The sequence below is a fragment of the Phocoena sinus genome, chromosome 8, assembly GCF_008692025.1.
Source record: "Phocoena sinus isolate mPhoSin1 chromosome 8, mPhoSin1.pri, whole genome shotgun sequence".
NCBI classification, from domain to species: Eukaryota; Metazoa; Chordata; class Mammalia; order Artiodactyla; family Phocoenidae; genus Phocoena; species Phocoena sinus.
Window position 1 is genome coordinate 23,846,068 of NC_045770.1, and position 15,531 is coordinate 23,861,598.

General features: G+C 40.1%; 1 protein-coding gene across 7 annotated transcripts in view; it reads left to right on the forward strand.

Annotated features, from left to right (window-relative positions):
- The window catches only part of EXPH5 (exophilin 5), a 75,740-nt gene that overhangs the window by 35,455 nt on the left and 24,754 nt on the right, over nt 1–15,531 (forward strand). For 3 of the 7 annotated variants that reach the window (XM_032639824.1, XM_032639826.1, XM_032639828.1), the window contains 2 exons: nt 11,909–12,069; nt 13,909–14,071. In XM_032639824.1, coding sequence (XP_032495715.1) covers nt 11,909–12,069; nt 13,909–14,071 — 324 coding nt within the window. Of the gene's footprint in view, nt 1–4,984; nt 5,077–11,908; nt 12,070–13,908; nt 14,072–15,531 lie in introns of those variants that run through there. The other 4 variants (XM_032639829.1, XM_032639827.1, XM_032639831.1 and 1 more) reach the window with 4 other exon arrangements.

A 15,531-nucleotide genomic window follows, 5' to 3' on the forward strand; every position in this document is an offset into this window, starting at 1 on the left:
CTCCGTTATCCCTGATGGGAACCCAGAGGTTCCCATGGTGGTGGCATTTAGGAAACCTCAAGCATTTTCTCAGCGTTCTGTGTCCCAAAGCAAAGACTAAATAGCCATTTGAGAACTATCTTTCTTTCCCCCTTGGCTTACATATTTGGTCAGTGTGTAGGTTAGGGGTGTGGCAGAGGGAGTCTCATATTACATTAAGTTCCTTAAAGTTAAAGCTACTTCCAAAATGTTGGATTTGAGTTGATTCTCTAACATCTTTAAGTTTTCATGATACAGAGAATGAATTAGTTAAGTACGATAATTGTGGGTATTGAGACAGTGAAGGCAATATAGTCTTGTGACCTTTCTGCCTGGACCTGGAATGAAACTATGGGGGCATCACTTTCTTTCAACCTTGTGGAATTGCCTAGGCTCCTCTGATAACATTTCTCTTTCTGTATTTTTTCCCTGTCAGGACACATTATAAGAATTAACATTAAATTGCCTGAATATGTGAAAAAAAAAAAAAAAACATGCTCTGCATTCTAATTCATGAAAATGAAAGAATGCACCAGATTTGCACGAGAACAGTTGTCTTGCTACCTAACTCTATATAACTAACAGTGTAGAGAGTGTGGTCAGAATTTTGGATGTAGTTGTCTTTGAGAAGAAGCCATGAATAATATAATAAACAAAGCCAAGATGTTGAGGTAATATACTTTATCTATTGATCAAAACTTATTGGCTCTAACCTGCCTTGCAGTTGTCCTAGTAATATAACAGCCTTACAAGAGGCATTCATATCCAATTCTGTAGCTCTGAGCAGCTTCCCTACACTTGTAAAACCCTAACATTCAACTTGAATTAACTAACCCTTGCCTTACAAGTTTCAGTGGAAGATGTCTAAGCATCTGTGTAAAGAGAATAAGTGAGAAGCAAAGGCTAAAAACTCTAGTTTTTAATATTCTTGTATTCCTTTGTTGGGTTATTCAACAAATATTTAGTCACTGTTTGCTGTGTGTTCAGAATGTCTGGCACTCTGCTTAAGGAGCTGGCAATCCAGTGATGAGACACCCAGTGTGAAAAAAAGTTCAGAGACAAGTGAGCATTGAATAATTCAGGCTCTGGAAAACAATCTGGAAATAACTGTACTCACTCAACACATGTTATCATGCTGGGTAGTGGGATCTGAGGCTAGGTAGAAGCCTAACTCTTTCACTTACCACTGTATAACCACAGGCAAGATTTTTCACACTTCATGGTTTCAACTCCTTTTACTGTAAAATGAATATAATAATACCTACCTCGCTGGGCACCCATAGTGATAAAATGAGATAATGCATGTGGAAGCACCTAACACAGTGGCTGTCACACAACGTATGCTTAACATTTAATTCCAGGTGCACGTCCCTCTGCAGGGAATGATGTGCTGTGACAGGGTGCAAGGTTCCCATAACATTCAGCAGCATCATGAAGGTACTAGATATAACATGAAATATTGTCTTCATCTTCCATAAAGTTATTGTCAGTTTGACAATAAATCCTCTTCTAGTTGTTTTATTTTAATCATGTGATGGATCCAGAGTGAAGAAGCAGAAAGAAAGAGTGAAGGGAGTGAAAGGACAATTGACACATGAGTACAATATGAATAATTGGGACTCTTCAGGCTGAAATACAGAGGCCCAAGGGAGACAGAGTTTGAATCTTATGAACTCTCAGACAGAGCTGAATATGGATTTGTTCACCATGTCTTGAAATATTAGAGTATACCCCTTGAAATATTAGCAAAAGCAATCTTAGCATGATAAAATGCAGGAAACCACCCTTGAGAACATCTAGTTCAAATCCTTCATATTATAGATGAAGAAATTCTGGTCCATAGAGAAGAGTTTCCCAAATTCTTACTCATTTGTTCATCAGGGGCTTACTGATCCCCTACTCTATATCAGACATCATTCCAGGAGACAGGGTAGGCAAGGTATTTGCTCTTATGGATTATATTTTAATCAATAAAAAAGTAAATAAATGAAGAAGATGATTTCATGTGATGATAAATGAGATAAAGAAAAATAAACCAATTAATTTGATAGAAAGTGACTGTAGTTTTGGAGGGTCATGGAAGACCTTTCTAAGGATGTGACGTTTTAGCTAAGGCCTAAATGTTACAAAGGAATGGCCATGAGACAAATAGGGAAGAGCATTCCGTGGAGAAAACAGCAAGTGCAAAGCCCAGTGGAACCAGCTTGGCTTGCTGGAGGAACAGAAAGAAGGCCAAGTGCTGAGTGGTGGGGAGAGGAGTATGAGAAAAGTGACAGATAAGGCAGAGAGCCAGATTCTGTACAGACTTGAAGACCAAGGGAGTTTGGACTTCTAAGCATGACTGGAAGCTCCTGGAGAGATTTAAGCAGGGCAGTGGAATGCATAATGTAACTAACTTGCTAAAAATGTCACTCTGGCTGCTGTGTGGAGCCTGGATGGAAGGGAGGTCAGAGTGGAAGCAGGCAGAGAAGTAGGGAGTTCCAGTGTTTGTCCAGGTGAGAGATGGTGGTGGCTTGGGCCATGGAGGTGGCCATGGAAATACTGCTACTTGCTAGACTACAAATTCCAGGAAGGCTTGGAGCTGTCTCTTTTGTGCACTTTTATATTCCAAGCTTCCAGAACCGTGCCTGGAACGTAATACCTACTCAAAAAATATTAGTTGAATAAATGAGTGAATAGTTACTTTCTGAAGTTAGACTTGAATCAGGTTTAAGATAAGTAAAAGTGTAAGTTCTTCTCAGTTCATGTATGTTTGCCTTAATAGAGTTTAAAACAGTAAATGTTCTTTAGACCTTCTACTAAAATCGGTGCAATATTCTTAGCAAATCATGGCCCAAACCCTGGCATCAGCCAATGCATTCAGTGCAGTGTGAGGTCCAGTCCAGTGACGTCAGTAAGTCTTACCCAGCGCCCCCCAAACGCCCAGCCCCCCACCGCTGTCTTGAGCATGGCATTTAGGCTGTGTTTGTGGAATCTGCAATACAAGGTTTGGTTTTCTCACAATCCTGCTATTAATTTAAGTGCAACTTGTAGATCCAAGAGGGGTAGGTGGCCCATGATAAATAATTGATGCTTTTGAGTTTCTCTACAGGAAAAGGAAAAGCCTAAGGGTAATTCTCTTTACTGCCTGCTATCTACCTCTGTTGATACACAAGTTCCATTCCCCACTCTCCATCCATCCACCCCCTTACTGCCTGTTCTGTCATTTTGCAGATCACACTCACTTAGTATTTCATTTGTGCCAGAACAGGTATATGGGCCTTACATGTATTAACTCACTTAATCCTCACAAAAACCCCATGAGGTATTGTTATTACCCTTATCCCTACTTTACAGATGAGAAAACAGAGACACAGAGAGGTTTAAATCACACAGTTAATAAAGATCAGGGATAGCATTCAAACCAGTCAGTCTGATATTAATTTGCCCTCTCAGTATTTTAATTTCCTCATTGGTAGAATGAAATAAAAGTATCTACCTCACAGAGTTCTTGTAAAGATTAAATTAATTAATATAAGTAATCATGCCTGGTCTAGAATTAGCATCATATAAATCTTAGTTATGACTAGCTTTCCAGTATTATTCCTATGGAGAAATTACGTTTCACATACATGATTTTTTGTGTGTGCAGGGTCACCTCTCTCACTTATGTCAAATACTGACTGAGTTGCTTCACAGCGATGAATGTAGAACTCATTCATTACTCCAGAAGTTGAGCAAATATGTATTGATTGATCCTGGGTCAGAGACCGTGCTAAGCCCTGGGGCACCAAGAGAAATGAGACACAATACCTGTCCTCAAGAAGCTGACAGAGAGTGAAACCAACAGGAGCATGGCAAGCAATTCAATACCGTTTGGCAAATATAGAGGTGACAATGGATGTTTTCCCAGGTGGTTTGGGTAAAAGGTATAAATAGATTAAGAAAGAAAGAAGACAAACCTAAGAAGACAGAAAGCCCTGAGGCCAGATGAGGGGCTGGCACTTAAACTCTTAGTTTGGCCTTAGTGTGTACAGCTCGTCTTTTCTATGGCACCTTCCTTAGAGTGATTAATCAGTAAGAAATGACTCACTGTGATCTGAACCAGTACAGGAAGTATACATCCTTCATGTTACTTAGATTATTTTTTCCTTTTGTTGTGACTTTGTGTCACATGAGAATAAGCATTCAAGAAGATTGCACAGGTCAATTTTTTAAATATATATATTTATTTTTGGCTGTGTTGGGTCTTCGTTTCTGTGCGAGGACTTTCTCTAGTTGTGGGAAGCGGGGTCCACTCTTCATCGCCAGTGCGCAGGTCTCTCACTATTGTGGCCTCTCTTGTTGCGGAGCACAGGCTCCAGACGCGCAGGCTCAGTAGTTGCGGCCCACAGGCTTAGTTGCTCCGCGGCATGTGGGATCTTCCCGGACCAGGGCTCGAACCCGTGTCCCCTGCATTGGCAGGCAGATTCTCAACCACTGCGCCACCAGGGAAGCCCAGGTCAATTTTTTAAACATAGAAAAGGTTGTCTTTTATTTTCGGTTGGTTCAATGACAGCCATTCAGGGAGATTAAATGGGCTTTATTATCTAGCTTGGCTTGAATGCTGGTGCCATTATTTCCTGCCACTCTTTGTTTTTGTTGTCTCCTGCTTGCATCACTTTTCCTTATCTGAGTTTCCCTTCCTCTAGACTTCCTTCTATGTTTTAACTTTTCTATGATCAAAAGAACACATTTTTTCAATACACCTGCTTGCTTTTTTCTAATCTCTGCCCTTTCTGAGTCTTGGCTATGGGCTGAGCCAAAAAATAGCCTCTGATATCAGGGGCCATGGCTGTCAAAAAACAATTCTTTTCAGAAGAGCAAACAGGGAGAGGAGAGGCCAGGACCTGGATTGTAAAGCTGCTGTTACAACCACTGAACCAGGGCTTTTGCATTCTTTACTTTGCCTCTTCCTGGCTGAGAACTCACAGTAGTTGTCCTAAAGCTTTCCCTAGATCATGAGTGATAAGAAATCTGGACCTGGAAGTATCACCTTTCTGGAGCAGGAAAACAAAAGGGCAACACTTTCCCAAGATGGTGAGTTTCCTTGGGGTTTCAGGGTTTGAAAGGTCCTTGCTTGGACAGACTGATCCTGTGTCTGCTATGACACTAACTCAATGTTTATGCTGCGACTTGGACACAGTTCCCACCCCGTGCACTCATTTGTGCTTTTCTGTGTGTTGTGGTTGCTAGGCAATATGAAACAAAAATGTGTTTGAATTCCTGTGTGGGAAGCAAACTTTAATGCTGCTTTGATCTCCTACAATTCAGATGACAAATCCACTTTTACAGGATTCAGTGTAATTGAACAATTCGTTCTAGGATTTACTGATGACTGAACCTGTGAGACTAGGATAGGGTGAGGGATTTGGGGAATATTTGGGAAGAGGTCCTCGAAGGCAAGAGTAGATGGTTGATAGAGATAAGGATGCTTAGCTGCCTGGAAGGCAGAATAAGGTGTAATAAGATGGGTTATGTACCCGGAAGGTCAGCTAAGCAAACTGATAAGTGTACAGAAACCAAGGAAATAAGAAAAGTGGAGAAAAAAATGTGAATTGAGGAGATGAAAGGAAAGTGAGAACAGCCAAAAGAGGAATTGATGCCCTTGGCAAGAGGAGATGATAAGGGAACAATTTTGACAAATTTGAGATTTTTCTGACAAGAAAATAGAAGCTGTAATTCCTATTTTCTGGTCTGGGGAATTTGTTTGCTTTCAACATTTGTCTGACTGTTCTCAATCACATTTGAATACTCATTGTCACCTTTTTAATTGGGAAAAATCACTTTGAGCTTATATCAATTGCATTGTTTATTAATGGGGTTAATAGTACCCAGAGACAATGAGATAGGTCATGAGGCCATGGACTTGCAAATGAGGCATGAGTACCCATCCCAGTTCTCCAGCTCCAGCCTGCTGGCCTCTGTAAATGAGGACAGCAATACCTGTGCAGCATTGTGAGGATTATGACTGCAGAATCCTGGGAGAGGGTGGGTGCTCAATATATAGCATCTTCCCTTATTATTTGTTATTGCTATTATTTCACCTGAAGACAGGGAGATTGACCTGATTATGCTTTAAACCCCTTTTCAGTTTTTATAAGATTTCTCAATGATTTAATTCTGATGTGAGAATGATGAGTCTTTTGACCATACATTTTGTTTATTTATTTATTTTTGGCTGTGTTGGGTCTTCGTTGCTGCGTGTGGGCTTTCTCTCTAGTTGCAGCGAGCAGGGGCTACTCTTCGTTGTGGTGCACAGGCTTCTCATTGCAGTGGCTTCTCTTGTTGCGGAGCACGGGCTCTAGGCGTGTGGGCTTCAGTAGTTGTGGCATGCAGGCTCAGTAGCTCTGGATCGCAGGCTCTAGAGTGCAGGCTCAGTAGTTGTGGCACACAGGCTTTGTTGCTCCACGGCATGTGGGATCTTCCCAGACCAGGGATCGAACCCATGTCCCCTGCATTGGCAGGCGGATTCTTTAACCACTGCACCACCAGGGAAGTCCTGACCATACATTTTGGTCAGGACTTCTCATCATTTACTGAGAAGATTTACTGAGAAGATATCTTCCAGATAATCTCATCTGTGTCCATTTTTAAAAATTGTGCATAACAAACCATCCCAAAGCCTAAAGGCTTAAAATGACTTCAATTTATTAGCTCACAATTCTAAGGGACAGCCGTTTGTTCTGGGCTCAGCTGGGTGGTTCTCCTAGTCTTGCCTGGGATCACTCACTTGGCTCCAGTCGTCTGGCAGCTGGATGGCATCTGGATGGTCTAAGAAAGCTTCACTCACATCTCTGGCAATTGGTGATAGCACTCCGCTGGGTCCTCCTCTGCACATGAACACATCCTCCAGGAGGCTAGCCCCCGCTTCTTCAGACCAGAGAATCAAGATTCCGAGAGGGAGAGGGCAGAAGCTGCAAGGCTTCTTGAGGCCTAGGCTCAGAAGCCTCACAATTTCACTTTATCATTTTCAATTGGTCTAAGCAAGCACAAGGCCAGCCCAGATTCAAGGGGGCAGAGGAGGGACAAAGTCACCCTACGAAGGAGTATACCTTCTGCCATGAAAGGAACCATGGACGCCTGCTTTGTAAACAACCTACCGTGCCTTTAACTCTCTTTCACAGGTGACAAAGACAAAAGAGTTAAATATTTGGCCAAGATCACCAGCTAGAACCTGACCCTCATTCAGTGCTCTTTCTACTATTTGATGGCAGCTCAAGAACAAGCCAGAGTTTGGTTCTCAGGGAGCAGACAAGTGGGGCCAAAGACTGGAAGATAAAGAGACAACTGTGTATCATTTACTGAGCACATTCTCAATGGTTAGTACATAATTAGTCATCAAAATAGAGATGAGGACAGAGACCTGCTCAGAAAAAGGTGGACAAAGAAAAGTGAGTAGCAAAGGTAGGCAAGGGCACAGTGGAGGAGTACAAGGAAGATGGGGAGATGGGTTCATTACTCAAGGATGGAAAACAAAGGAAAAGAAATTTAACATAGAAGGAGGAACCTCAGAGGACAGACTCATTCAGCAGGTGCTAGAATGGAAAAAGACAGCCCACAGCAGACTAAGATTCCTGTGAATGAAGAAAGAGCATTTTGACTTGGAGCAGAGGGCTGGGACTATGGCCCAGCAAGAAAAGACCTGATTTAGTTTAGTCAAATTAATCAGCCTAGGGGTAGAACAAATTACATGTATAGACAGCAGTCCCTTGTGATATGTTGAGTCAAGCTGCACTAATGAAGCAAATAATCTGTGTACTGGTGATTTGTCTATATGTATGTTGTATGTCCTTTGTAACCCTGAGGTTATTTTCTTGGGTATAAAGTGGACCGTGTGCTCTAAATGACTGGCTGAATATATAACAAACCAAAATAGATGAGGAAGAGCCCTGTACAGGCTGGCCATGAACTTGGTTCAACTCCATTTGTAAGCAACTGTCACCTCTCTCAGACTAAGTCTAGCTGAAACTTAAAATATTGTCTTTTTAAGTTTCATACATCAAGATACCCCTGCTTTGTGTTCAGGTTTTTTTTTTTCTTTTTTGCTAATGTTGAGCTAATTTGATGTTTTATTTTTTAAGTAAATAAATGAGTCTACACCACTGGTTTTACAATTGGTGTGCTCCTTTTATTTTAGTACAAGAAGCTCAGTCAACCATTACAAGTGTACAGACTGTATTTTATAGTGCACAGGGCTTATGGGAATATAAAGCTTAAGGCGGTAAATTACTGATGCCTAGAGTAATACCTAGAGTAGACTTTTATGTCATTCATAGTTTCCCTTCCTGGGTTATCCTTACTTCAAGGGCCAGAACTATTTATGTTTACTTATTTAGTAATACGTAAACACAATGCCAGTTTTTACTACCTTACCCTTGAATCTTCTCACTCTTGGCTGTACATGCTCACCCACTTCCCTGACATCCTTGGAATACTTCTGCTTTAAAAGCCACTGGATTTCTTCAAAATCTTGCCCTTTCATGTATCTACATATAACCACTATATGGTTTTATATATAGTGACAGTAGTTAATAACACTGTATTGAATATTTCAAAGTTGCTAAGAGAGTAGAGATTTTAAAAGTCCTCATCACAAGAAAAAAAGTTTGTAACTATGTGTGGTGACAGATGTTAACCAGACTTATTGTGGTGATCATTTCACAGTATATACAAATATTGAATCATTATGTTGTACCCCTGAAACTAATGTTGTAAAATAAAGTTTTAAAAATTAAATAATAATGTCAATTATACCTCAATAAATTTGAGATACATCCTTCAGGCTGTATGTCATCTTCTTAGGGAAATATTTGCTTCTGCCTCATATAAACAGGGCCCCTTGTTATATGCTCTCATAACACCTGTTTAATTTTTTATTGTTTGCCCCACTCTTACCCCAACAGAATGTAAATTCCATGAGGGCAAGGACTTGACTTGTTCACTGCTCTTTGCCCAGAGTTCAAACATGTGTTGAATGAAGAAATCATACTTACCACTCTTTGTTATCTTATATTTGTATAATTATTGGACTCATATCTGTCTCTCTCATTAGGTGGTAAGCTCTCTAGGATAGTAGCTATATCAGCTCTGCTTGCCATTGTATCCCTGCATCTTCTCTGCAGGAGGCTTTCCACAAATATATATTTAATACATTTTATTACAACCATGTGAAAAGTGCAGAGGAAAAGATCACATCAAAAGGGCAATACTGATTGCATTAGGATTGTGAAAATATGACTGATTTTTTTTCTCTATCTACAAGAAACATTATAATGTAAAATGATAATATAAATAAAAACTCACATTAAAAAGAAACATATATTGTACTTATCGAATAAACATAATTTTACAAAAATTAAAAGTGGAATTGATACCTGTAATTACTGTATTCTAAGAGACCGGGTGTTTGATTTTTTTCCCTAGTGTGTCTAAATGGGTGCATCATTTTCACATAGATATAAGCACAGATAAAATGTTGTACTTTGTTTTTTCTGCTTCATGTTATGTCACATGCTACATTGCCTGAGTAATTATTTTTAGCAACTGCATAATGTTCAGTTAAATTAATGTACTTTGCGGGGGGTGGGGAGTGGGAGGGTATTTCTTTAAGATACATGTCCTGGAGTAGAATTCACACTGTCTGAGTATTCACATAGAGGTACAGATTTCTGAATTCATTGGCCAAATGTTAACAAGAAACAGTCAGTGATGGATTTGAGTGCAAGTGTGGAATGAGTGCTTGAGATGAAATTAAATGAAGTGTGATTATTTTAAAAGAGAGTCAATGTTATATGGAGGCTTTAGGAAAAAATAATAAAGTTACGTTTATTAGAGAGTTCCTAAGTCGGGTAGCTTGACTGTCCTCTGAAATGAGAAGGATGTGTTGAGAAGGGGGCAGGGATGCTGCTGAATGTTGGGGTCTGATAATTTGGAAGGGTTTTTGAGGAACTAGAGATCATGTACAAATGTGGGACATTAGGGAATTTCCTGGACGTCCAGTGATAAGGGCTCAGCACTTTCACTGCCTGGGGCCCGGGTTCGATCCCTGGTTGGGAAACTAAGATCCTGCAAACTGTGAGGTGTGGCCAAAAAAAAAAAAATATATATATATATATAGATATATATATATGTATGTATATGTGTATATATATATATGTATGTATGTATATGTGTGTGTGTTTATATATATATATATATATATATATATATATGACATTAATAAATGAGGTAGTAATAAGTTGGAGGCAGCCAGTACTGGTTAGAAGCAGGTACTTGTGGTCTCTTAGTCTGTTAGTAAGAAATAGTAGCAATAGAGACAGGAGTGACCAGGTGTCAGAGGGATGGCAATGGCAAAATGGGAGGCACCAATGCAAATTATGCGGATTAGACATGATGACTGCTGCGTAATGCTTTTGAAAATGCAAGTCTGGGCAGGATGGCCTCTGGCTTCCCTCTTGATTATTTTATAAAATGACAGTATCATAGCCCCAAGCAGGAGCCTGACTTGCAACCATCAGAGTTCATTGCCTTTAATCCCAAATTAGCCATTCTGCAGCTGTCTTGCTCACCACTTTCTTAGGAATACAAACTCTCTAACACTTGTGCTTCACAGAGGACCCTGGATAAAGGGCAACTGCGGAGTCACATGAACTTCTTTCCAAAACAGCAGAACTGAGGCTTCCCTGGTGGCGCAATGGTTAAGGGTCCGCCTGCCGATGCAGGGGACACGGGTTCGTGCCCCGGTCCGGGAAGATCCCACATGCCGCGGAGCGGCTGGGCCCGTGAGCCATGGCCGCTGAGCCTGCGTGTCCAGAGCCTGTGCTCCGCAACGGGAGAGACCACAACAGTGAGAGGCCCGCGTACCACAAAATAAATAAATAAATAACAGCAGAACTTCTCGAGCTTGGGGCCCAACAACAAGCCTGGCTTTTTCATCAGAGCTTTGTCAAACTGACCACTTGATGAAATTTGTCATTATGTTCTTCAGACTCCCCTTTCTGCTTTATTTGCCTCAGTCCAGGGCAGTCTCCCTCTGGATTGAATATTCTCTCATTTCCAAACAGTTCTAGGGTCCTCCTGAAATGGAGCAAATGATCTGCTTTAAAAAAAAAAAAAATCACAACTCATGATATAACTACTGACTTAGAGCAGCATTTTCATTTGAAAGAAGACTAAGCAGGTAAGGGCAGGGGAGAAGGAAAAAGAAATAATGGCAGAATTTCAGTTCTGGCACTCTGGAAGTGTGCGTCAGACACATCTGTGCTTTGGATGACCTTTCCTATCCATCTCAAATCGCACTGCCCTTACTACTGAGCATTAGCCATGTCCTCATTCATGGGCTTTTGTGTCTGTGTGTTTAAAGAATTCCATTATCTAAGACCATTACATTCAACAATTTCTTTTCTGCATGTAAGCTTTTCTCTTTGACCACTGAATGGGCAAGTAAGGACCCTATCTGTTATATTCACCATTGAATCCCCATTGCCTACATTGCTCAATAAACATCTAATTATTAACGAATGAATGAATGCGTAATCAGAACTGGAATATTCTAGTTTCCCCATGTCATTAAAGTATCTATCATTCAGTTGCATTATTAGGTTAGGTTTGCACAATGCTCAACCCACATTGTCCTCAGCAACTTGATTATTTCAACTACTAGCAGACACTTTTAGATTGTCATCGAATTTATATGATTACAGCCAAAATACCTCCATGGTGGTGAAGAGGAAACTCCGACTACAGCCAATTTTTCCCCTGGACTTATAGTTTATGCAACTCCTCCACTAGGTAAAGTTTGACCTATCACGAGTTTGCACTTCATGCAAAGAAATTTAAAGCATGCATTGATATTTTTGTTTTATTTCAGCAAACTCCAGAAGACAAAGAGGGATATCAGATGGCTTCAAGGAGTAACTGGTGAATGGTTTGAAGAAGTTCAAAGGAAAAAGTTTTGCAATGAAATAGATGTTAGCCAAATGTTAAAACAACCAGTTACATACAGACTGAGAAAGGGGATGGCAGAAAATGGTGAGAACTTAGGACACCTCATTGTAGATAAAGGCTCAGTGGGATCTCCAATTTAACCAATCCATGTTCAGGATTATTTTTAAATCATAAGGGGCAAAATTCACAATAAAAAGAGTGAACTGAAAATGGACTGTACTGTCTTGAGGGTATGTTTTTAGAGTCAGGTAAGATAGCACAATGGTTAAGAACACAGGCATCAGTATCAAAAAGGGCCTGGATTCAAATCTCCACTCTGTCTGTCTCTATATTCTCTATTCTATCAGAATTCATGTGACTCTGTTCAAATTACTTATTCTTATTCTCTATAAGCCTCAATTTTCTCATCTTTAAATGGGTATGATAATACCTACTTCACAGGGTGGTTGTGAGAATTAAATAAAATAATACGTATAAAGTACTGAACTCTAACACAGTAAGCATGTAAATAAATGGGATGATGATGCATAAGGAGGGGGAGACAGAGGAAGGGAGGGAAAGGAGAACAGGACATGAGGGGGGTTAGGAGGGGGAAGGTGGTAGAGAAACTGCCACCCTTCTGGTACTTTGGTAACTTAAACCCCAAAAATGAGCTCAAACAAATGCCTTCCTTGGACATTCTAACTTTGTGACTACCAGCATGTCTCTCACCTTCACCAATCACTTATTTTTTAGTCTGTAAATGAGGATAATAAAAACTGCTTTCTCAGGACTGTTTGAGAATAACAAAGTGCATTTAGAAATTTTAAGTGGTAAAACAGTGTATAGAGTCACATTGACTGCTTTTGTTATATGTTACTAACATTAGTAACATTGAGAAATATGTAACAATATATCTAAACTTATATATTGGAAATATTTTGCAACTCCCATAAAAAGAAATTTATCTAAAAAGTTCACAATTCAGATTTTTAGATTAACCCCATATATACCATGATGAATTTCCCCTTACCTTGAATTCCTCATTTAAAAACTCAGCATGTCCAAAAGTATTACAGTATGATGGAACTGGTATATGTTGAGCATGGCTTAGAATTTTTAATACTCATCTATAATATCATATTATCTATACATATATATTATACATATTTATATTACATGCATACCCACATATAAACCATATATGTAGCAAATACATATGCACAGAGATTTTAATGGGAATAAGGAGCACTCTAAAGGGCTTAATTTCCTTTTCCTTTACTTTCTTTGGTATGAAAAGTCACGTAGTCTATCACTATGTTTTTTTTTTTTTATTTTTTTAATTTTTATTTAATTTTTTTTTTTTTTTGCGGTTCGCGGGCCTCTCACTGTTGTGGCCTCTCCCGTTGCGGAGCACAGGCTCCGGATGCGCAGGCTCAGCGGCCATGGCTCACGGGCCCAGCCGCTCCGCAGCATGTGGGATCCTCCCAGACCGGGGCACGAACCCGTGTCCCCTGCATCGGCAGGCAGACTCTCAACCACTGTGCCACCAGGGAGGCCCTATCACTATGTTTTTAAAGGACCAAAATAAAAATTTCTGAAGGATGGGGTAGTTAAGAGCAGCACAAGAACCGGATGAGGTCCCTAACACACTACCTTTGGCCTTGGATTGCCATGGGGAAAGCGCGTTGAGAAAGTGTCCCAGCCGGTATGAGAGGAAGGATGTCCTGCAGAGCTGCAGGCCCCAGCACCTACTGAAAGATGCCCCACTCTTAGTGAGGCCCCTCCGCTCAGCAGAGCCAAGAGGCACAGGGCCCCCCCTAGTCCCGAGGTCTTCATGTGGGGATGCTTGCGTTCCTAGCCTGCATGGGTGGGGGTGTTAGTTCTCCAAGAGTATTTACCTGGAAATATTAATCATGCAAAATTTTTACAATTTTCTTTTAGATCCTATGGAATTACAAACATCAAGATCTAAAAATATACCTAATCAAAGAAACCCAACATCTGTTCCTTCTCGGCTGAGCTTCAGATCATCATTTGCTTCTCTGTTCTCATTCAGAAAATCCAGAAAGGAGACTTTAAAGCTTCAACCACTGGGAGAGAAAGGGTGAGTTAACCTCAGCTCCTGTGACAGCTCATTAGTTATCTGATGCCAGAGCCCACCAGCCTGTTTTGTGTTCAGAATGTTTAATGTTCTTAGAATTTAATTTCAGATAGTAACAAAGGAAACAGGGCTGAGCCCTCAAAGGGACAAAGTTCTTATGAAACTTTGGGCTCATCTGAAATCCAGCTTCTAACCAACTGCACAGGTCTCAGGAGGTGGACATAGTGAATAATGGATTAAATGTTGAGAAATAATTATTGACAGTTTCTCCACTGCTCCAAGAGCCTGGTCTTTGCCCTGGTCAAGTAGTTACATTTAAATTGAAACTACTCCTTACTTGGGGAGTATGTGTGTCAGGAGAATTGCAGTATAAAGAGTAAATGAGCATAAATGAGATGAGCAAAGAGTAGAGAAAAACTGAATTATGAAATGGAGAAAAAATATATTACCATCATTAAAAATATTGAGGACAGCCATTCCTCTGTAGTTGCTTGGAATTTAAACTTAAGGTGAAGGAGGGGAAGCTCTGAGAACAGTGGAGGTATTGTTCCAGATGGTTCCCAGTTGAGAACTGTGTAAATCAGTTCATCTTGACTCATTACGTTGTTGGATTGTTTTGTGAAAAACAAGCAAGGCTTTGCTTACATGCAATTTGCTGACTGCTAAATATTTTCAGCATGTCTTCCTGCTTGAAAAGCTTCCCACCCTCTTAAGGTGTTGGCTTAGCACGTGATGTGTTCCATGTGTGCCATTAAGAGTGCATTGCAGCTCTAAATAAAAGGTGTTGGAGGTCACTCTTGCTGAAAAACAACAGGCAGCAAGCAGCTTGGTGAAGCACTCAATGAGGCTCCTGACTCGTAGAGGAGCTCTTGGGGGAATGGAAGGGTTTTGCTTCCAGCTTTCACTTGAGGCTGTTTTTGTCTTTGATGAAATAGTGAAGAGCTGAACAAAATGTAGATTTATGTGATCGTTTCCACCAGAGTCACTTACGAGGAAATACTCTTCAAATAGTGAGTTGCTTTTCTTTGTAAAAAATGTTTTAAACACTAGTAATTCTCTCATTTGGGAATTAAAAATTGAGGAGTATTTCCTTTATAGGAAATATTATTTTTAAGGAGAAAAGAAATATTCCTTATGTGTAGTATGGCTGAGACTTATGATGTAATTTGTGTTTTAGGTAATTTTCTTCAAGGCAGAGTTTTATTGTAGCTGAACAATCTAACATTAGTAAACTAGGAAAAGTTGAGGAAACTGTTAACTCTATTGACAAGTTATTTCCAAGCTCATATTGTAAGTTGCGCCAAAGTGGATCAAAGAAGATGAAAGTTCTATAATCTTCATTTTGGGTATCATGTATTTTAGTTATAGACCAAATAGAAAAAATGAAACTCTTGCAAAATTCTGTTTAGCGATTGTTCTTCTTAAATATCAAAATGACTTGTAGCTGTCTTTTAGCCAAACAC